The 24419-nt window shown below is 35.5% G+C and overlaps 1 protein-coding gene across 1 annotated transcript; it reads left to right on the forward strand.

Annotated features, from left to right (window-relative positions):
- Positions 1-5: 5 nt before the first annotated feature.
- Positions 6-23909, forward strand: PCDH10 (protocadherin 10; the record flags this gene model as incomplete). Its single annotated transcript, XM_082461954.1, has 5 exons — positions 6-2387; positions 3977-4035; positions 4599-4705; positions 12445-12750; positions 18338-23909. Coding segments are annotated over 5 exons (2895 nt in total), but the record flags the coding sequence as incomplete, so codon positions are not given.
- Positions 23910-24419: the final 510 nt, after the last annotated feature.

The following is a 24419-nucleotide window of genomic DNA, read 5'->3' on the forward strand; positions in this document are numbered from 1 at the left end:
AGCAAATCTGCAAGCAGAGCCCCTCCTGCGTCCTGCACCTGGAGGTCTTCCTGGAAAACCCCCTGGAGCTGTTCCGGGTGGAGATCGAGGTGTTGGACATCAATGACAACCCCCCCTCCTTCCCGGAGCCGGACCTGACCGTGGAGATCTCTGAGAGCGCCACGCCGGGCACCCGCTTCCCCTTGGAGAGCGCATTCGACCCAGACGTGGGCACCAACTCCTTGCGCGACTACGAGATCACCCCCAACAGCTACTTCTCCCTGGACGTGCAGACCCAGGGGGATGGCAACCGATTCGCCGAGCTGGTGCTGGAGAAGCCGCTGGACCGAGAGCAGCAAGCGGTGCACCGCTACGTGCTGACCGCGGTGGACGGGGGAGGAGGAGGGGGAGGAGGAGAAGGCGGAGGGGGCGGCGCGGGAGGGGGCCTGCTCCCCCAGCAGCAGCGCACCGGCACGGCCCTACTCACCATCCGAGTGCTGGACTCCAACGACAATGTGCCCGCCTTCGACCAACCCGTCTACACTGTGTCCCTCCCAGAGAACTCGCCGCCGGGCACGCTCGTGATCCAGCTTAACGCCACAGACCCAGATGAGGGCCAGAATGGCGAGGTCGTGTACTCCTTCAGCAGCCACATTTCTCCCCGGGCGCGGGAGCTCTTCGGACTCTCTCCTCGCACTGGCCGACTGGAGGTGAGCGGCGAGCTGGACTACGAAGAGAGCCCGGTGTACCAAGTGTACGTGCAAGCCAAGGACCTGGGCCCCAACGCCGTGCCCGCGCACTGCAAGGTGATAGTGAGAGTGCTGGATGCCAACGACAACGCGCCGGAGATCAGCTTCAGCACCGTGAAGGAGGCGGTGAGCGAGGGCGCGGCGCCCGGCACGGTGGTGGCCTTGTTCAGCGTGACCGACCGCGACTCAGAGGAGAATGGGCAGGTGCAGTGCGAGCTGCTGGGGGACGTGCCGTTCCGCCTCAAATCTTCCTTCAAAAACTACTATACCATCGTGACCGAGGCCCCTCTGGACCGAGAGGCGGGGGACTCCTACACCCTGACCGTGGTGGCTCGGGACCGGGGCGAGCCTGCGCTCTCCACCAGTAAGTCGATCCAGGTGCAAGTGTCCGATGTGAACGACAACGCACCGCGATTCAGCCAGCCGGTCTACGACGTGTATGTGACCGAAAACAATGTGCCGGGCGCCTACATCTACGCGGTGAGCGCCACAGACCGTGACGAGGGCGCCAACGCCCAGCTAGCCTACTCTATCCTCGAGTGCCAGATCCAGGGCATGAGCGTCTTCACTTACGTGTCCATCAACTCCGAGAACGGCTACTTGTACGCCCTGCGCTCCTTCGACTACGAGCAGCTCAAGGACTTCAGCTTCCAGGTGGAAGCCCGGGACGCCGGCAGCCCCCAGGCGCTGGCTGGCAACGCCACCGTCAACATCCTCATCGTGGATCAGAACGACAACGCCCCTGCCATAGTGGCGCCCCTTCCGGGGCGCAACGGGACTCCGGCGCGCGAGGTGCTGCCCCGCTCGGCGGAGCCCGGTTACCTGCTGACCCGCGTAGCCGCGGTGGACGCGGACGACGGCGAGAACGCCCGGCTCACCTACAGCATTGTGCGGGGTAACGAAATGAACCTCTTCCGCATGGACTGGCGCACCGGGGAGCTCCGCACGGCGCGCCGGGTGCCGGCCAAGCGCGACCCCCAGCGGCCTTACGAGCTGGTGATCGAGGTGCGCGACCACGGGCAACCTCCCCTGTCCTCCACCGCCACCCTGGTGGTGCAGCTGGTGGATGGCGCTGTCGAGCCCCAGGGCGGGGGCGGGGGCGGGGGCGGGGGATCAGGGGAGCACCAGCGCCCCAGCCGCTCCGGCGGCGGGGAGACCTCGCTGGACCTCACCCTCATTCTCATCATCGCGCTGGGCTCGGTGTCCTTCATCTTCCTGCTGGCCATGATCGTGCTTGCCGTGCGTTGCCAAAAAGAGAAGAAGCTCAACATCTACACGTGTCTGGCCAGCGACTGCTGCCTCTGCTGCTGCTGCTGCAGCGGTGGCGGCTCGACCTGCTGCGGCCGCCAAGCCCGGGCGCGCAAGAAGAAACTCAGCAAGTCGGACATCATGCTGGTGCAAAGCTCCAACGTACCCAGTAACCCGGCCCAAGTGCCGGTGGAGGAGTCCGGGAGCTTTGGCTCCCATCACCACAACCAGAATTACTGCTACCAGGTCTGCCTGACCCCCGAGTCCGCCAAGACCGACCTGATGTTCCTTAAACCCTGCAGCCCTTCGCGGAGTACGGACACTGAGCACAACCCTTGCGGGGCCATCGTCACCGGCTACACAGACCAGCAGCCCGACATCATCTCCAACGGAAGCATTTTGTCCAACGAGGTAAGGCTGAAGCGCCAGGACCACCATCTCTCATCTCCTCCATCTGAAAGCCTCCTCTAGCCCGGCCCTTGTATCTCTGGTGCACTGTGTATTTATTTTTAGGATATTAGCTCACTTGTATCTTTGTGGAGGCAGGAATGGGGAGTCACCTCTCCCACCCTTTCGTGTGTAACTTAAACTTCGTGTTATCCCTAATTTTCTCGCTCCACCCCTCCACGTTTATTTTCATTCCCCTCCTTTGGTGCTTTGCCACCTTGGACCTTCCCTCTTCCCTCAGGCATCTTTCCTTTAAAATCCTAACCCCCCCCCTCAGTCTTTTCCCTTCTTAGAAATCTGGGGGTAAAGGGGAAAGTGGGCGGGGGGAGAGGGAAATGCGGTGGAGGGACCTTCTGGCCCTGGCAAAGGTTTTCTTTTTCTCTTTGCATTTGTCCCAGGCGTTAATAAAGTTCATTGTTTTGCTTTGTTTATCGATGCTTTCAGTCGCGTGTAAAAGTAAGCTATAGATTGTTTAACTTTGCACAGTTGTCTAAACTCGAATGCATGTTTTAGTGAATGAGTTATCAGATCTTTGTCCTTTGAACTCGGGTTGCAAAAAAGCCTTCAGTTCTGCTCTGAGCAGCATTTACAGACGCTCTTGAAGCCGAACGCCCACACAGTGTGAATTTGAATGAAGTTGCTTTGGCACAAACCCCTGTAAGAGTAAAGTTACGAAAAGCTTAAACAATTGTTGTCTTGAGTATATCTTTTAGGTAATAATTACCTTCTTGCCACCGTTTTGGATAAATCACTGCTGTTGGCTTTCTTCATCCAAGAATTTGGCTTGTCAATTCCGATTTCTTTTTATAAGATGGAGAAGTAGCGAAGTCGAAAGGAGGGAGGGAGGGGGAGAACGGAGTTGATTTCTGTAAAAGAAAGTTTGGACAGGAAAAGGCGTGTGGGTGCTGGAGGCGGGGAGGAGAATGCAGGGGGTGTTTGCAGGGGGAAAAGAATTGGGGCCAGGAGGGAAGGGAGGATTATGAACTCCTTTCTTGGCAGGTTATTTCATTTATTTTGAGTCTTAGATATTATTAATTGACTTTAATGAGTATTTGTACAGCTCATTTGTATCTTAAGCACATTTTGAAAATAAACAACAAAATAATTCCATAAAATATCCAAACTTTTTGCTTATTGAGCGTGCTGTTTTTCTTGTGTCAACCAGTATGCACCTAAACACTTTTTTAGGCCACTGAAAAAGAAAGACTGCAGCATATATAACTAGGTTGACCCTATTGGAGACAATAGTTTATGAGCCCCAGCTATGAGGTCATTTGCATTCTCTCCTCAAAACACACACACACACACACACTTAAAATTGGCCTTTTATCTCTGCATTTTTTTTAACCTTTACTGAAAATCTAGATTGATGTGTCTCTGCATATCTTCTTGCCTTTACCCAGCAATCACTAGTCTGAGGTTTTAGGACAGCTTAGAAATTCATAAAAATGTACACAATTACTTAGGCTAGAATTAGTTCCTAACTTCAAAAGCAGACTGTTAGTTAAACCCTTAGCATTCAAATGCTCTTGATTTATTTATTTTTTTTCTAGACTAAACACCAGCGAGCAGAGCTCAGCTATCTAGTTGACAGACCTCGCCGAGTTAACAGGTATGGACTCCTTTTTTTCTTTTTTCCCTAGCTTGGTGTATGGACAAATTACTACCTACTAAAAGTAGGAATTAGGTATATTATTCAATATCAAGATAGAAAATGATGAAGTATTTCCAATTAGGGCAGGACATAAATACTGATTACGTTAGGTTTCCTAGACAATAAACTTTAAAAATATTGGTGTGTTTCATTTACATACAACCACTAAGTATACTTGAATATTTTGTCAGTTTACACTCCTACACTGCTTCTGATAATCTTCCTAGCTGTTCCAGGTATATACATATATATATCTTCTATGAAAATGATATAAACATATGCTTAGTTCTAAGCACAGAATAATGGCTCAACTTTACATGCCTTAAGGGCTCCAACTAACTGCTAATGTTTAATTTTAGAGAGTTAGGCTTAAGGTTATGAAAACAAGCTTTAAGCAGAAATAAAGCCACCTGAGAGCTCTAGGCATCTGCAGCACCATCAGTGACCATGTGGTGGCAGAAGAATGTTTTCTGTGTTTCTTCACCTTTTTTATTCTAATATTCACATTTTTGTACTTCTAGTTCTGCATTCCAGGAAGCCGACATAGTAAGCTCTAAGGACAGTGGCCATGGAGACAGTGAACAGGGAGATAGTGATCACGATGCCACCAACCGCGGCCAGTCAGCTGGTAAGTGTGATCAAAGGGCAATGCTGACTTTTATAGTGTTTTTCAAAAATCAATCCTGAAAGGATGATGTTTAGGTAATTTTTAGTGTTAGTAAATCTACAGAAGAATGGTGCCATCCTATGTCGACAATTGTATACTCGAAGAGGATTGTAATATTTAATGTTCCTTCAGAGAATGAAAGTTAGAAATTCATTGTGGAATATGTTAGACTATGAAACCTTTCTTTTTTTATGTAATGTTCTTTCCTGGAATTATATTGCATACAAAAGCCATAGATTTCTCACCGGGTCCAGTCCTCAGTCTTCAGTCAATTACGATATTATTAGACTTGCTTACGGATGAGGTAACTGAAGATGAATGAAGTTGGTTGACCTGCACAAGGTCACAAGAGGATGAGTGGATGATCGGGGACCAGAATCCAAATTTCTCCATTTCCAGAGCAATGCATTTTACATGTCAACGAATATTGAATGAGAGAAGGAATGGTGATTAAAATCATGAATAGGTTGAAAGCAGGATTTCCAGTCCCGGGTTCTTAGGCTTCAGGACTCTAGTTAACATTTGATAATGTGTATTTTCTGAAGCATCCTAGGTTTCCTCATATTTTCAATGGATCCATGTTCAAAAGTTGAACTCTAGGTATATTTGTATGCGGGCTTAATGGTATTCACGGATGGGGGTTGCAATGTGATATGTATTTTTTACTTTGTTTTTCTTTATCTTACTTTACTTTTTCTATATAAATTTACCCGTTAAGTTTTATAGGATCCTGATAACTCTAATTACTAATAATTAAAGAAAACACTTAAAAGAAATAAAATATGTACCTTAAAATAATGAAAACAATTTCACAAGGTTTGGGTTTTCTTTCCACTTAATTTGCATTTCAACCGTGAAGGGGGCATGTGGATTTTGTTTTGTTTTGTTTTTCTTTTTCAATTGAGTTTTGTGTTTATCCGACACATAAAGAAAGGCAAAGGCAAGCTAACTTTTGTAACCTCTAAAACGCCCATCATTGGACTGTCTCGAGGTCCAACTTCATTCACTTGAGCTTTGAGCTTTATTTTGGTTAGTGATTAAGTGCAGGGTGATAGGGTTCTCATTTTCAAGGTACCATTGATCCTCGAGAGCACGCATTCCTTAACACGCTCCCTGGGCCTCTGAACGGTGCTGAGGCAGTGTGTCAAAGGGCAGTATCAGCCCCACGGTCGCCTGGCAGCAGTGGTGGCCGCAAGCCTCTCACTTGGCTTATGTGTGCCGCATCTGAGGCTGCCTTAGCCTTGGGAAACGCAGGCAGGAGGAGGGGAAAGAAAGGCTGCTCAAGGGTCTCTTTATATTGCTGCAAGTCATTAATATGCAGACCTAATGAGACTTGAGAACTGCCAAGAATCCCCGGAGGTCCCTGCCCCTTGCGGGCCTTCACGCTAAGTGAACAGAGCATCTATTTAGTTTCTGGGAACCTGACAACAAACCAGGTCTTGCCAGAAGTTTATATTTGAGTACAAAGTCCCTTTCATTTTTGGCCTGTATATGACATATGATTTATTGTTATCTTTTAAAAGGTATATGTTTAGAATTGCTCATTCCTATTCCTTTTTCAGAGATTCTAATTTAACAGTCCGCGTTTTAAAACTTTTGAAACAAAATGTTTAATATTAAAAAAAAAAGAAGAGTATCCACTGCTGCATGTTTCCTTGGGTGCATTTTATTCCTTTCCCACTCCCCCCTACTTTGTTTTTTTAGTTTTTTGGGTTTTTTTCTGTAGCACTCCAATCTCAATGAACATTTCAATTAGTTTAGTCCCCTCAGACATAATGAGCCCTAATAACCTAACCGAAGAAAGAGAAATGAATAAACATCTGCAAAAAGTGTTCAATTTGGAACACGGATGGGAATACATTGTTATCAGTGCGCCTTCCCACTAGCTCTTTTATTTCACAGGCGCTCAATGTTGCCATTTTGGTAATGTTTCTTTTAAATTATTTGAGATGTCAAAACATTAAAAGGAAATTTTAAATGCTAAATTGTGTTCGGAAAACATATTTAAAAGCAGGCAGTTTTTCTTATCAAAATGGCAAATTCTTTTTTCTATCTTTAAGTTCTTAAACATGTAAAAGTATTACAGAATTAACAATCTACTTCATTAGGAGTTATAAAGCAGCCACACATGCTGGGCACAATGATAGCTGTTTTCAAATTGTAATAACACACTCATATTAAGAAGTAATTATACCTTTGTGTGCTGAATTTAAGTCAGATTTAATATGTCTAATTTTATTGTAAAAATGATTTTGAAGTGTTTACCTTGTAAAGTATAAAACGCTAAATGAAGAGAATTAAGATGCGTATACTTAATGACTTTTTCCTGTCCATTCTTTGTTGTGTACTATAAACTTTACACCAAGTAGCTACAGTATTTCCAAAAAGTTAAGCCTATTTCAGGTAAATAAGTACATCTGCTTTATTTCCTTCTAAAACCAGGTATTGATGATCTTCCAATTTTGTAATATTTAGAGAATATTCTTCATAGCACATATATTTCCAGGTTTAGAATATGAAAAACTTTTGTGCTAATAAGCAGATCCCACTGAGCTAGGTTATAAAGGGGGAAAGTTAGACTATCAGGGAAAAACAGCACTGAAAAGAAATAGATTCTGAATTCTTTAGTTTGTACCTCATTTCATATTACATTATATACACTGTTTAGCTTAGTGCTTCACCTGTTTAAACTTCCTAAGTTTTTATTTATTCCCACTTTCTTTTTCTATGTTAACATTAGCTTGTATTTATTTATTTGGATATTCCTTCTATTTATTCTTCTATGAATAGTTTTCCTTTTTGTTCTTTCTCCTCCCTCCCCCCCTTGCTTTTCTCCTTTCTAAGCCATTTGCAGTCACCAATCTTGTTCATAGAAGGGCTTTAAACACGGAGGCAGCTGCACAGAGAATCACATAAGCTTTTTCAGTTTTCCACTGCACCTGGCTCCATGTGTGAAATTCTTCGGCTTGACCACTGCTCTGTGGCACTTACTTTCTATAGCCTTGTCAAGGTGCTTTCCGTTTTTTTCAGTGCACTATTGATGTATTGGTTAGATATGGCAGAAGTCCAAGGAGATGTGGTAAACGCTTACATAAACCATCCCAAGGGGAGAAACTGATTAATCACAGCTTAAATAGCAAAAAAAAAAAAAAAAAAGATAAAAAAACAATAAAATGAACTTAAAACCAATATATTTTCAATTTTATAATACCATTAGATTAAACGATAGAATTTTTGTCTAATTTAAATACTGATACAACATTTTTAGTTGTATATTCTTAAACAGTTTAATATTATTGGAGGTAGATCTAAGGCAATCTATTTAATTGTGGGAAATTTTTTTCCATTTATTAAATACTTACAACGTGCATACTAGGATTAATTATTAATTTATTTTTAATAATTGTGCCTTCTTAAAATATGTATTGAAGAAGAAAACCCTAATAAATGATGATTCAGTTAATGTTACTTGTTATATTTACCTGAAAATTTTCAAGTTTCTCTTCTTGTAAATTTTCCTTTTAGTTATAAGGGAACTTAGCTTCTAAATGTGTCAATTTCTTAACTAATTATCATGAGATTTATACATGACACATGGTCAAAACTTGGCTATAAATTTAAAAAATTAAGTGATTCGTATTATTGGTATATTCATACTAGTAGATAAAAGTATATCATGAAATGCATTAAGCCACTGCACTACTACTACAATGTCAATAAGAGAATTCTTGGTTTATCATAAAACACAAATTTCCCTTTCCTGACTCCAATAAGAATTTAGATACTGGCAATTAGTTTCTGGCTTTATAAATACAGTAAATTCATACCATTGCCTGCATAAGCAAAAACTTTCTGTTAAGGTTTCTGGTGAAAATGTGAGCTACAACTTGATAATGAGGAGACATTTACAATTGGAAAAAATGTAAGACAAATGTTAAGAGAAAACGGACAAAAATATAAACATTTTGAAAGATAAGTAAGGAGAAAATTTTGATGTGCATGTTTTGAATTTTTTCATGGGTGAATTATGTTGTTAAATCTCTGCTCTCAAACCAAATTTTCCTAAAAATTATAGCAATTTTTATGGTTAGAGTTAATATCTCTAATTGCTCCAGTGTTAAATAATTAAAGGAAGACTCGAAATTTCCTCCAAAAATTGAGTGTTGATTTTTTAAATTATTTATCATATTTGGAAAAAAACCCACATTTTTTCTGAAGGCTTGGTACATGAGAGAAGTGCACATGTAATTTTATAGTATTACATTCATCAGAAAACAGCACAAATTGAATACAAATACATTTTTGGAATCAGTTTGTTCTCAGTGGTAATATCACTGCCTCTGACTGTAAGGGATCAAGTTACTTGCCAGTTAAAAAAGATGTATTTTAAAATTTGTCTGAATATATCTTTGCATAACAGGCAGTCTATCACTTCAGCTGTCATGCCTTGTAGAACAGACATTTCTGAGAAGTGGAAAAAAATAAATAACTAGGATAAGAAATTGTAAATAAAATATGTATGTTGAAATGTTTCTTAGGAATTACCAAAACTCAGGCTCGGCCTGTATTTGTCTGCTATACAAATCCCACAGGTTCTAAAGTAAGGGCATTTGAACAAGAAGAAAAAAAAAAAAAGTTAAACTTATTTTCTCTTGGGACTTCAATTTGAGCTGTTAAAAAATTCCGAAAACAATGTGAAAGGTACACATTTTTAAATGTCCCATGTACTGAAATAACTGGCATTCCTGTCCTTCGTGCAGTCATTTATCACCACAAAACTTAAATATGCCTCTGCTTATCTGGTCATTAAAATAATATATTTAATGGGATTCATGATATATGAAAAAAGATACAATAATTTTAAAATAATTTTAGTCAATGGCTCCCTAAGCTGAGGACCAGTAAATGGGCAAGACGTATTTGGTTCTCAAACTATGTATCTAAGACAAATGAAAAAATACATTTTCAGCGAATGTTTCTAAAACTTATTTGAAATTTATTGATGTACTATTTATATGATTTTAAAAAATTGTTTCTGTGTCTGATATTTTCCTCATGAGAAATTAGTACACTTGTTTTATCAGTAAAACTGGTGAAACATCTACATGCAGAATGTGTGCCATATTCCCTTTCCTTGTAGTTATATAAAGCTGTGTTATCAACTATGGGGATCCCACTTTAAAAGGAGTAGCTCATAAATTTATTAAGAACATTATTTACAAGTGTTGTTCCCCTTTCAGGCAAGTAACAGTGTTCTTCCAACAGAAAACTTTATCATGTTCCTCACTTTTCGTGTTATGCACATGATATGTTTTGTTGTACAGGTTCTCAATTCATGAGAACTTTACTTCATCATCTAAGGGAATTTTAACTAGCCTCTAATAAGTCAAAGAGGCAGAAAAACATATACTTCGAGAGAAGAAAATGGGCACAATTGAATATAAACTACCCATAAAACAAATTCTACTAAAAGTACCCTCTAACATAGGCAAACATCTTAATGATAATGCTGAGAGACTAGATTATGAAAATTTTTCTCTGTGATTATCATTTTCAAAATTATGAATACTTGGGTACAGTGCTCAAACAGATGTGAAAGATTGTTAATGGTCTCATGAGGTATATTTGCAAGGGTTTGATCAGTTATGTGATGAAAAACTGTATTAATATCAAATTTTGCATTAGTACCCATCTTTATCAGGATCCAATAAAACAAGTCTATCTTAAAATTTGCATTTTTTTCATCAGCTTCAAATTTAATGACATGAATTTATTTTTAAAATATATAATTGCTCATAATTTACTATTAATGGTAGTTCCACCTATCAAAAAGGCCTTTTATTCCTTATCACACTACAAATAGGGAGCATTTAGAGTACAGTGCCTCAGAAAGAGCTCTCTCTGGTTCTATAGCTTCTACCTAGCTCGTATGTCAGTGTGCATCAGGGATATTCTCCTTCCCTTCCTGTTTTTTTTTTTTTTTTTTAAGTACCTATCTCCTTACAGGAATAGGAAAACTGAACTTCCATGGTGTCTAGAGAAAAATTGACATGTTTTACATGCTGTTCTTAGTCTGATTCCTTATCTCGGCTTAAGCTCATGTTTACATTCCTCAACAGTTCACTGATCAGTAATTTACTTCCAGGCTTACGTATCAATTATCAATGGAATGTTAGAATTGAAGTCAGACTTAGCATTATACATAGTTTAATTTAAAATTAAAAGTCATTAGAAAGTGAGATTAATATATGATAAGAAGCTTGGTGTTATTTCTTAAAACATAATATATGTAATTAACTGTTCTTAACTCCAAAATACTTGAGGATAATCTGGAGGGTTAATAATTGTGAAAAATTGATTTCTTTATATTATATAGAGAGATGTTAAAATATACACACAAAAAAGTAAATTAGTACTAGTAGAATACCGTTAGGAATTTGCAAAGTAAAACTTGCTCAAGAGCTCAAATCACTAATAACATTTAAAGAAAAAAAAATCAAGTGTGTTCATGACATAAATATTACTCTGTTGGTCAAAAAAATAATCCCTAGTTTTTCCACACCAGGCATTTCATGCATTTGAGAGTTTCTGACGTTCAGACTAATCACACTTGTTATTTCAAATTGATCCTGTTTTTAACCATATTTAATAAATGCGTTGCTCTGTTTAGAAACACGTTAAAATGTGATTTTGTTTATGTACTTATTTTTTGACCTACTGCTAGTTATCAAAATGAATAACAAATAGTATTCTATAGTGCCCCCAAATCGTTGTTTTCTTAAGAAAGTGAGTGAGCTTTCTTGAGTCATAAATAACGTGTTTAATATTCTTGTCAATCTATGGGAGACAATGAAACTTGAAGATGTCATTTGAAATCTGGATATTCTATCTAGGATTAGTAAGCAAACAGTTCTGTGTTGTCTAGGACAAGTGTTTTCCAATATAGAACAAGTAATAAAGTATTTGTCAATAGCATCTGCAGCTGACTCACATTGCACTTGTTACCTTGGTTTCACTAATTACAGTCATTTGTTCTGGGCTTGTCTAAGGTGGTAAATGATAAGTGGTTTGTAGTAATATGGACTATGAGAGTGTCACTGAAAAATAACTTTTAGGAAGTCATTTTCTAGGAACCTAAGAAAGCATGCTCTTGGCCGCTCACGAAATCTTATTTTATTCTTGTTATTTACTGATGTATCAGTATGTATGCCATGTTTCTGTTGAATTTCACTTTTTATTTCATGTCCAGATTTTGTAATCTAAATGTCATCACTAGTACTTCCCATATTTCTTCCATTATTGTCTGTAAGAAAAAAAATATCAGATGACTTAACGTCATTATAGATTATGGATAACGAAGGCTTTCGACCGGTTTTTTCTCTGTTATGAACTTCACGAGAGATTTTTAAAAATATTCATTCTCACTATTTTCTAGTTATTTAAATAATCTAGAGCCAACATTTCCCCCCCGATATCCTGAGTAGTTTAGAAACATCTATCTGAGAGGCCTCTTTGCCAAGAGTCTTACCGTTTATAAAATAATGTAAAGCGATTTTTGGCTCCTGTCAGGTTAAAACAAGAAAAATTTGTTAAGATACCTTCACCCATTACTCTTTATGCTGCCTGTAACTTTTCACTTCTAAGTAGCTGGTCATGTTGGTGAAGGCTCCCTCCGTAGCTTCTGTGTTTTCTGCTCGCAGGTATGGATCTCTTCTCCAACTGCACCGAGGAATGTAAAGCCCTGGGCCACTCAGATCGGTGCTGGATGCCTTCGTTTGTCCCTTCTGATGGACGCCAGGCTGCTGATTATCGTAGCAATCTGCATGTTCCTGGCATGGACTCCGTTCCAGACACCGAAGTGTTTGAAACTCCAGAAGCCCAGCCTGGGGCGGAGAGGTCCTTCTCCACCTTCGGCAAAGAGAAGGCCCTTCACAGCACCCTGGAGAGGAAGGAGCTGGATGGACTGCTGTCTAATACACGAGCGCCTTACAAACCACCATATTTGAGTAAGTATTGCGTAAAAGGCTGTAGCAAAGTATTCCCTTTTAGGAAATAAAGTTCAACATGCCATTCTTCTTAGTAAAAATAGAGTTCAGGTTGTTTTCAGAAACAAGGATAAAAGTGACTCTTGGATGCAGACAGCACTTTGCAATAGAAAAATGGATATACTTAACAAGAAGACAAATTCCTGGGTTAGGACATGGTTGTTGGCAACAATCAAAGATAATTTTTGATGTTGTTGAAAACATTTTTCAAATGATCTTCCTATTTCCTTTGAATACTGCTCACCTGCTGACTTGATTTCCATGTGTTTTGAAGGGCTTAATTAAGGTGGAAAACCATCTCTTCACAGTTAACTCACCGAGAGATCTCGTTTTCTTATTGATTACCAGCATTATCACTTAATCATCCTTTTCCCACAATGACATTAAACCCGTTAGGCTAAATTCAGAAATCATTGCAGCCATCAGTTTGATCATTCTACGTGATTTAGTAATATGTTGGCATGGATACACGTTGCTTATCAGAATCAGAGGAACTACATGATGAAAGCATATCAACACAGCAATATTATTCATTTATTAAAAATAGTAGGTTCTTCTAACATTGAGACATTGATAATTGTAGTCAGCTCTTTCGATATTGGGACCATAGTCTCGAAGTGGATAATTTTATACAACCACTCTGAAAAACAAAAATGCTTTGAGATTCTTTAGTATATATTTATTAAAGTAGCCTAAAATCAAATTTTAATAAATAAGGACTATGATTCAGTCTTTGCCCCTCAAACTAAATTCTGGATTTAGAATTTTATTCATTCTTTCTGGATTTAAAGTTTTACTTATTATCAAAAACCAAGCTTTTCCAAATTTTACACAACATATTCTCACTGGTGTTTCACTTAAAGTAAGAATATACGTTATAGAAGTACATTATCAATAATTTCAAGGTAAAAATTCAAAGGGCATATGATTCAGAGTAATTCAAATTTGTATTTCTAAATAAATACAAATATTTCCTGTTAGCATATATTAACTGGTAAATCTACATCAAATATAGTGAAAAATCAGTTCAACCTCTTTAACTCTTAGTGAGTACCAACCTTGATGAAATTTCACTTACATTATAGAACCGAAATTTTGAACATCTACAAGTGTCTTTTCTCTACTGACTAGTTTTTCTTTTTAATTTTAAGAATCATGGTAACAATTTTTGTTGATAAAAATATTGATGCTACATATATTTTAACACAAATTTCTCTACTTTTTAAGAATCTAGTATTTCACTTAGATCCCTGATTTCAGGGATTATAAAATATGTTGTCAGATATATGTGCTGCTAGAAATCAAAGAATGCATCTATTATTTTACCAAGAAAATTAAGATTTGTTTGCATATTATTCCAGATGTGTATTATAATTAATTAATTTTGAATAACAATTTCCGTCTTCTGTTTTAGCCAGCTCAGCTCATACTGCTCAAAATTTAGGGTTTGGGATAAAGTGTGGCCGGGATGAAAAAGAAGCAGAAAAATAGCTATTTTGTTGTTTTTATGTATACTCTCCTCAGTTCTTCATATAACTTTAATCGTCTGACTTTTTTTTTTAACTTCTAGTGTTTAATGTCATCTTAGTCTCACACAGTTATCTTTAAAATTACTTCCTAGCTCTAATTTAATAGGCATAGTCAATTTTATGGTTAATCTAACTGTATAAGCTAAACCAAAACCCTCCATTCCTGACAATTTTGCCCTCCAAATTCACATGGTGGTAGTTGTTAATACGTGTATCATTTATCATCAGGAATGGAAATATTCTCATCTTCTAAATTGAAAAGCACGTCCCTTATGTAATTAAAGAAGCTAAAAATTAGCACTAATTACCTTTATTTAAAATCAGAATGTTTAAATAATTATTGAGGAAGCAGTTTTTCTTTTGCTAAACATGCATTTTGTTTTTTAATGAACATAATGCACATTTTGATGTTAAGAAGAGCAACTGTATATTTAGTTATTTTTGTAAAGCCCTAAAAAAAGCCTAATGAGGCTACCACTGTCATTTATAAAACGATGACAGAGAAATGGTGATACGCTTAATAATACAAATGAGATCATTGTCTACACCCAAGAACTTTCCATTTCTACACCTCTGATTGCTAAAGTTAAAATTAAAAATTGTAAGAAAACAACTTTTACGCAAAAGTGCGTGTATGCACGTTAAAAACAATGTACTTTGTGTTTCTAAAAAAATACCTATATACAATTATATTTCTTCTTTTTTTAATATATAAGAAAAGATCCATGAAGAGTATACACAATGCATTTAATGAAATGGAACTTATTTTTTTAATCAGGAGAAATTTTCAGCATATCTCTTAAACCTTGTCTCATTAGTCATGAGCTCTTTACAAGCATGCCTCCTCTTATTTTTGTCATAATGTTGTATATTGCTAATACTCTGATAAGGACCAAAGGGATACACTGAAAGATGGAGGAAATAAATTTAAACATGTAGGATATGGTCATATAGTCAAAATATAGTGTTTAGATTTATCTTAAAATGTTAATAAATTTTAGCTTAGCTTTAACTTTAATTTTTATTAAAGTAATAAAAAATATGAAAATACTTTAAGTCTTAATAAAAATCAATAATTGTTTTCAACACTTATTAAAATGAAATAAAAATATTCTCTGGAGTTTAAAAATAGTTATATTTTTCATTCAGGATTCAAGAATTTCTTTAAAATTACTGACATGTTATTTAAAATTACTGAGTCTTTCAACTGACACAGTAAGTTATACATAAAACATCTAGATAGTCTGAAAAAATAAAGATCATAAAAATAATTCAAGTTCAAGAATATAACTGGTAAAAGTTATAGCATTAATGTAATTTAGAAAAGCCCAAAAGTTAAAACAACATGTTTAATATTATTTTTGTAATCATTCTTGCTTATGATTTTGGCTTCACATTTTGAACATTATCTCTTCAGATTTTTTTGTCTGGAAACAAGCATATCTTTCAGTTTAAATCAGCCTAAACAATACAGTGCTAAAGGTATGAGGATTTGTTATTTGGAAACCTGTTGATTTCTTGGCAAAAACTTAGTCATTCCCTAAGAATTGAAGACAATCATAAGATAAATGGCCAATGAAATTTCATCTAAAGTGTATGTGTGAAATCTTTCTTTCATTTGCTTAAAGGGTCATACAATAATAAATTATATTGAATAAAGTGAAAAAAACCTACATGGACATCATGATTTTTAAATCCTAAATCCATGAAATTTTCTGCAATCATAGGACTGTAGGAAACCATCCATTGAAAAGTGTTACAATTGATTCTGCTTTCATAGCATACAACATTTAGACTAGTCCAGGTGTGTCAAAAAATCAGCTGTCTCCTGACCTAACTTTGTTTTTGCCTACTTTTGAGCCCTTTTGAAATTTCAACCCAACTCATACATATCATAACGTAAGAAAAGATGTCAGAACTTTGAAACATTGCATTTAAAATGCTGCTGACACTTTAGACTGACTTCTTTTCAGTAACCCTCATTTTAGGAACATTCTTTTTGGCATCTATATTATTTCTACCTAACACTTCAAGTTTTTACTTGTTTGAAATCGTAGAGTGTGTTTTGTTGAGTCACACCTCTTCCAATTCCTTCATTATCTTAGTCGGCCCTCTAAGTTTTCATAATTTGTTGAAGTCAAGATAGTATAGGAGCATATACAGTACTCAAAATAAAATGAGTTTTCTTACTGGTACAGATTACACTCATACTTATGTACCCCTGTGTAGTGTTTTCTCTGGAATTTGTATATTCCTCTAATGTCATAAGCATAGCATCACTTTATCAAATATTAAATTCCACAGAAAGTATTTTTATAGGTGGCCTTTTAACATTTTTGTCTGTTAGGTCCATATGTTACTAAATGAATGGACATCTTTTTCAGTATTTTTTCCTTTTTTAATAGATATGTTTGTTTCTGTTCACTTTTTCTCCAAGTTGTGCTACTTTTTTTTTAAAAATAATATCCTATTTCTGAGATTTTTGTTCTCTCACTTGTCTTTATAAGAACACCTCTAGATTTGTGAGTCTAACTAATTTTCTTACTTTTCTAGTTTATTTGTTTGTGACAAATCTCTGGTTTTTGAATCACACCAGTATTTCTATTTTTCCATTAAATTCTTTTATTCTGTAATTATGAATTAATCTCTCATAATCAAAATAGTTTACTCACATCAACTCTGTGAGCAGGAAACAAATGACAACTCAGGATCAGAAAAAACCTGACCCCAGTTCATATTCTCCATATATCTACTGTTAGAATTAAATGTTCACTGAATTTTGCAATATTTCACTTCTTTGAAAAATGGTAATCTCTTCACAATTTATGTGATTACCCCAATTAACTGGTGCAGCAGCTGACTGGCACCTTTGTATACTCTAGATAAATGAGATATCATAAGACTATCTTGTTTCTTCTCCTTTAGTTGTTGAGCAATGGTCTTCCTCAACTAATAGGATTTAAATGAAAGCTATAAAAATCTTTCTGAGGTGCAGATATGAAACAGAACTGTTCATTTTACATCTATGCATCTGGCAATTTCTGTAGGCAATTTGTGTTTTACTTATTCAGACAGCAGTGCTTCTCTGTGACTTATCACATATCATTTAAATTTGTGCTTTTGGGTGCATTGAAACTAGTTAGTATCCAATACTCTCTTGGCATACTTAGACTCATTACCCAGCCATGCATATTATAAAAGCAAAATAATTATGTGATAGAAAATGAATTAATGGACGAATGAGTGTTTTTAAAGCACCCAAACTTTCTTTAATGCTGTCATCATACTTTAATTTACACACACGTCTACACACAGTTTTTGATATCTCTAGGCAAGCTCTCTTCTTTTCTTCCAATTAAAAAAACATGTTTTACATTAGTTGTATTTCTCTCTAGATAGTACCTACAAGGTTTTATGAGGGAAGATAGATATTGAACTCATTCAAAATATTGAAATACACCTAACCAAGATGTTTTGTGAAATACGATGGTGTTTTTCAGTACTTTAAGATTTTAAACTTCTTTTGATTTATTCAAGGGACTTACTTCATATTCTAAGGGGGAATTAAGTTTGTTTTTAATTTCTTAGCTCTCTTAGAATATTAATTGCCCCCCTTTCTTACCAGGTCTGTAAAACAATCTTTTACATGTTTTATTTACTAATAGCTTTCATACTTTAGCTCTCATCCTTCACATTTTTATAAACCTAATATATATACATATATACATTTTCTTCATTATGGTCACTTATATTTCTTATTTAGTTCCCAGGTAGGAGTTATTTATTTGCATGTTATTAATTACATTTTTGAGTTCATGGATACATGGTTAAATAAGACATTTAGGGTCATATAGAGAAGACAATTGGTTAAAGTAATTTATATCTTTTTCAGTGTTTTACACTGCTTAGTAAATGATTCTTCATCTACATAAAGCAGTTCATTTTGTGCACACTTTGCATTTTATTGAATTAACATTTAGCATATTAATATTATTTATATACCTCATTTTATATTACAGATCATTTTCATCCTCTTTCTTATTTTGTACATTGGAAGTAAATCCATATACGCATTTGTGCATCATGTGAGCCTAACAAAGGAAGATTATCAATTAAAATATAAACAGAATTATTCAGTGAAAAGGAATATCTGCTTGGGATTTTTTCCTGCCTCATCATACTGAAGATTTTTGGGTCAAAATTTAAATGCATTAAATTATAAAGATATTGTAAATAAGTCTGGAATATACAAATTCAATTGCTTATAAATATTATTAAACATTGTTCAATACTCAACGTGCCAGACTTTTTTTGAGTGAGTCTGCGTCTTCTGAAATCCTTTTAATAGGAATTAATATCATTTAGACAATATAGCTTGGAAACTGTTTTGGACTATAAGGTTCATTGTTCAAGATTAAATAATACTACTGAAACAGGACTAAACTCAGCATAATGTGAGTCCATTTAATGTTTCCTAAATTATAATAAAAATCTTGGAAGTTTTATATCTAGGTCTAATAAGACTCCCTAATTACTGTGTTAGTGATTTCTAATTAACTACATCAGTTTAGGTGGGGACAGTATAGAAGATTTGAAAGATTGAACCCCAAAATATAATTACATACAAAAGGACACGGATAAAAACAAATTGTAAGCTGGAAAACTTACAGATAAAAATCAGGATTTTATTTCTGATTTTTTAATTGTTACAGTATATGACATTATATTTATACATTATGTCTAGGCACTTAACCATATTCTTTTTCCTAGAGATACATTTTTTTAACTGTAGGGATTGAAAAGATTATATGTGAAATTTATTTCAATAAAATTTTTATAACCTGTACTTTTAAGTGTTGTCTAAATTATCAAAGATAGTTCTTAAATCATTGAGTTCAACAAGTGATTATAAATATATTTTCTGTGTTCTATTTTAATGATTCTGTTGTATGGATACAGTTGTGCATATATGCAACCCATAGAGAAGCATTATGTTTTTAATTTAGTTTAATTTTTAATTATATCTGTCAATTAACCAGAGAAAGAACAGACAGAGATTATGCTTAACGTAAGAGTAAATTTATTTAACTAACGGTTACTTCATTATCGGAAGCTGTTAACATGATAATATGGTGCTTTTTGAGAAACAGATAAGTGATACAATCAATTTTGGTTGTTCCTTTATTTTTTGGGGTCCTGGTTGTACTTTTTGAGGACGAGTTCATATTGCATAATATAACAAAATTAACCATGACACTGTAGAGGAAATAGATTTCTGTATTATGAGGGAGACATTATTTTTACTGCTTGTAAAAATGTTGTAATCAGTAGGGCTTTCTTTTCTCTTTTAATGTTGGTGTTAGCTGGAATCCTACACAAGATTCTAATATTACTTGTGTTGGATATTTAATTGTATATTTTACACAAACTGGAAAATTGACATTAGTTTGTCATCAAGTGTTCCAAGGTTCATATTTATGCCAATAACTATGTTTCAGCTGAAAATTGGATAATTACTACATTATTCCATAAAAAGCATATCTGTAAATGTTTTTGTCAAAATAAGTGTTTGGAAAAATAAAAAAGTCCTAAGCCAAGAAGTAATACATAAATAAAATCAATATCAAACATATATTTCCTGGGTTAAATTTTGAATCACCCTGGATAAAGAAATAGCCAGGGCAGAAAGTTCTCTCATACCTAACTAAACATCACTGGGCTTTGTCTCAAAGGGCAACATATTGGTAAAAAGTTCTGAGTCAAAAATGGCAACAGTAGATAAAGTAAATATAATAAGTTGTCTTGATGATGTACACCTGATGGTGTGTTTAAAATAAAATACTTCACATGTAGGTTTAATCAAAATGGTGGTAGGAGTAATAGGTCCATAGATATGAGAGTTAACGTTATAGTTTGACAGTTGCTATCATTTTATTCTTAAAAAAATATATAGAAAACCTCGAAACTGACTTGTAAAATTAGTATAAAATTATTGTACCTTTTTCTTTCACTATTAATAAATCTGATGCCAGAACCAATCCCCTTGCTAGTCACTAGTAGTGTGGTTTTAAGGTTTACTTGCCATAGAATTATTCATCAGATGATTACATTGGAGGTCATGAAATCTAGATCTGTTTTGGTGAATATATATTGATTCTTGACTTACCTCAATCTTTTTGGTAAGAACGACGGTAATAGGGAATGATATTATGTACAGCACATACATTCTACTAAGTTATATTTTTAAACATTTTTTAAATGATGGATAATTTCAAGCTTATTCAAAAAAGAGAATAGTTTACTAAACTCTCCGCTTAAACGATTACCAATTCTTGACAAATTTGTCTCATCCAAAAGCTAATACACTTCCTCTTCTTTCATATTTTTAAAGCAAACCCAGAAACCCTACTGTTTAATTCATTAATATTTCAGTATGTTTATTAAAGATAAAGTTGAACATAACCACAGGAATAATATTCCTCCTAAAAAAATTTTCTTGCTATCGTTGATTGGTTATTGTTCAAATTTCCATAATTTTCTCATAACTATTATTTACATTTACAATTAATTTGATTCATGATTAAAATAAGGTTTGTTGATAACAACGCATTTTTATTTTTTATTTTAAAACTTTTGATTAATGTACAGTATGCATATAGACAAGTACAAAAATCACAAACGTATAACTCAAGAAGTTTTCACAAAAGAAGCACATCTCTGTAATCAGTGACCACATTAACTGGGTACTGTGTCCAGTAGCCAAAACATTACTAGTATCTCAAAAAGTCCACCATTCTGTCCCCTTTCCGTTACTACCACCCAAAGTGTTACCACTGTCCTGGGCCCTAACCAAAGATTAATTTTTCTGGTTTTAAAAATTTACATAGTTTGAATAAATGAACTAGTGCAATATATTTGAGTTTAACTAAAATGTAATAGCTGGTTAGTCTCTCTGATAATATAGGGAAAGCAAATATCATAGCTAAAACATATCAGTGTGTAAGCTTAAAAAGATAATTTAGTTAGGATGTGTTCTCCTTGGATATGACTTCTCTTACGATCTTTGGAGTTCTTATCATGTCTAGTATTTCAGAAAAGCTTGATACTTGTCGTTATATCTTCTCTTTGATTGAAACATAATCTTCTGTTAACTTAGTGGTGTTTTACCTAAACAAATACTTAAATATGTTGATTTGAATACCAGATTATAACAAAAGAGTAGAAAAATTGAAATATGTCTACTTCACATTTCTTTGAGCCTAGATTAGAGGATTGTGGCAAATTGGAGACTATGGTGCTTAAAGGAGACTCTGAATAAAGCGATTAACATTGTGGAAGATAACGTATCTGAAGAGACTCTAAAGGGTTGAGGGACTGTGAATTAAGAAGAAAAGGGGAGAGGTGACAAAACAAATGTTAAGTGTTTAAACAAATATTACACAGATAAATATCCTGACCTTGACATTGGTATTTGCTCCTAAGAGAAATGGAAGCACATTACCTAGAAAGCTTTACAAACTACAAACGTATGCATATGCCAACTGTAATTTGGTGGAATAGCACTTTCTAGCCCTGTGATGTATTCCCACAGAATGTTTTTCTAACACTGGGGCTGGTTTAAAGGAGTGAAGGATGGGGCTCAGTTTTACTAGGGGAAAAGGAAAGGCAATTGAGAAAGCCTGGATTTTTATATATTTCCTTTCCTTCCTGTTTCTACACGGATGACTTCTTATCTTCGTACTTTGGAATTTGGGGAAGGAAACATTTGGTTTCTTAAATCCTTTTTTTCCCCTCTCACACACTGAATTGCAATGGATGATTAAATGTCTAGGAACAGAAATTTAAAACTCCTAGTTTTAGAAGGAAATATGGGAAAATATATATAGTGCAAAAGCTGAGTATGAAAAAGTCTAGTATATTTTATATATGCAATAAGTACCATAGAGTATGTCTTTTAAAAGTATGCATTACAACTTAAAGATTTAAGACTTCATATTATATATAATAATAATTTATAAAAGACATGACTATAGATTTTAAATATCTATATGAAGATATTTTAAATATTTTAAATATCTTTGTCAAATATTGAATCTTTTCTTTATTGAGTTGGCTTATTTCTCTTATAATAAGAATTTTCCATTTTGGTATCATATTATCCTCTGCTGAATTTTAAGGAAAATCCTTGTTGTCAGTTACTGTGAAGTGACTTACAAATAAAAATGCAGCAGCCATCATTAGTGATTCAGGGTCAAGTGGCCTACTTTCCTTAAACCTAGTGGTGATATGTGCTTTCTTAATTATTTTGGAGGATATAGCAAACAGGCTATATATGATCATTATATCTTGGATTGATATTTTGGAGAGTAAATTAAAATGTAGCATTAGCTTGGTAAGGGTGGAGGCATGAATTAATCACACACTTAAGAAAGGAAAAATAATCAAATGGGGGAATGGTGTTAGCTAAACATTAATGCTAGATTTAATAATAGTAGTAGCTACTACTGAGTGCCTATTTTATAGGCATGAGAAGATGAAATAAGATACACTACAATTTCATAAATACACAACCAGTGTTACAAAGTGATAGTTCTTCTCATCAGTTAAGGGTCATGAAATAAGCTCTATGAATTTCAGATTATAGTAAATAATTTTAGAAATGTTTTAGAATATTTTATGATTATATAAATATACTCAATTTTATATAGGCAAAGGGGTTTTGGGTAGTAGACAATGTAGAAATGCCTTTTATTGATAAACTGGAGTGAATTTTAACGCCTTTGAAGTTGAATTAAAGCTAAGGATTTGAGAAATCTATATTTTTAAATTATATTATGAAACGGTGGGAAGATAATTATTTCTCAAATTATAACAACAAAATATTGACTCTATTGAAATGTGACTGGGAAAGGTATTTTTTTTTAATGCAGGCTTACTTTAGAATTGTTTTTAGGCAAATACTTGACATTGAATAATTTTATTTTCATCTCTCAGACTTAAAATTGACCTTGAAATCTAGAAACATAATCCTTGAGAACTTAAGTTGCTTGCCTTGTAGGAATTCTTCATAGGAATTGTGATTTCTTAATGCTTATAAAAGGTGTGCTAAAATATCCAATATAGGGGAATATTACCTTTGCTTTAAATAAAAGCATTTAACATAATTTACAAAGGGTATATTATATTGTTTTGAAATTAATTTTAAATCTATGTCTCTTTAAAAATCTATTAAAGTTTTTCACATTTCAACTACTTTCTAATTCTGAGGGGTAGATATCAATAAGTACTATTGTTTATAATACTATTCTTTATTGTAAAGTAGTGCTATGGTAGTTTGAAACTGTAAAAAGGTTTTTAACCAGCTGCTTTAAACAGACCTTCCCAAGCTACTGACAAAAACAGTGTGACCCACATTCAAGAAAACTTATTATTGAAGACGTACTATATTGTAGGCATGGTGGCCTTCAGTTTTGTTTGCCGCAGATCTAGATTATATAAATGTTCTCAAGGCCAGCCATATAGGAAAATGATTCTGGCTCATGAACTTATCACAGACTGATGTGAAAATAGGATCAATATCTTAATTTAAAATACAGATGTAATAACAATCAACTGAAATACTCCTGGAGATATCCAGGGGAAAAATAGAAATACTATGAGAACTCTGGTTGAGAAGGTGTAAAGGACATCAGATCAACTTCATTACTAGCGATCACACAAAGCCTCAGGAATCCTCATCCTATAAGGATACTATACCTCCTGCACAGATCAAAATAACTCGGATCAAGTCATCTCAGTGTCATCTGCTCTGGGCCGTGCTAGAAACATGCAAAAGCATTTTCAATTATTGATATCCCTCCACTCCATACCTCATAATACCTCATACAAACTTCCTTTGAAATAGTTTTGAAAAAAATGAAGAAACCAACCTCGGACATATTACAATACCAGTGAAAAGTTTTCCTCTTCCTTTACAATGTATATGGAGTACAACCTGCTCGCCTACTTGGATTGTGGTGTCCTTAGTAAATATTTAAAAAAGACTCTAGTCATTACTTTCAGGATAGGTTTTCCTAAGCATCACTAATTTTATTCATTTTG

Source organism: Balaenoptera physalus (genome assembly GCF_965194825.1).
Source record: "Balaenoptera physalus genome assembly, chromosome: 5".
Lineage (NCBI taxonomy): Eukaryota > Metazoa > Chordata > Mammalia > Artiodactyla > Balaenopteridae > Balaenoptera > Balaenoptera physalus.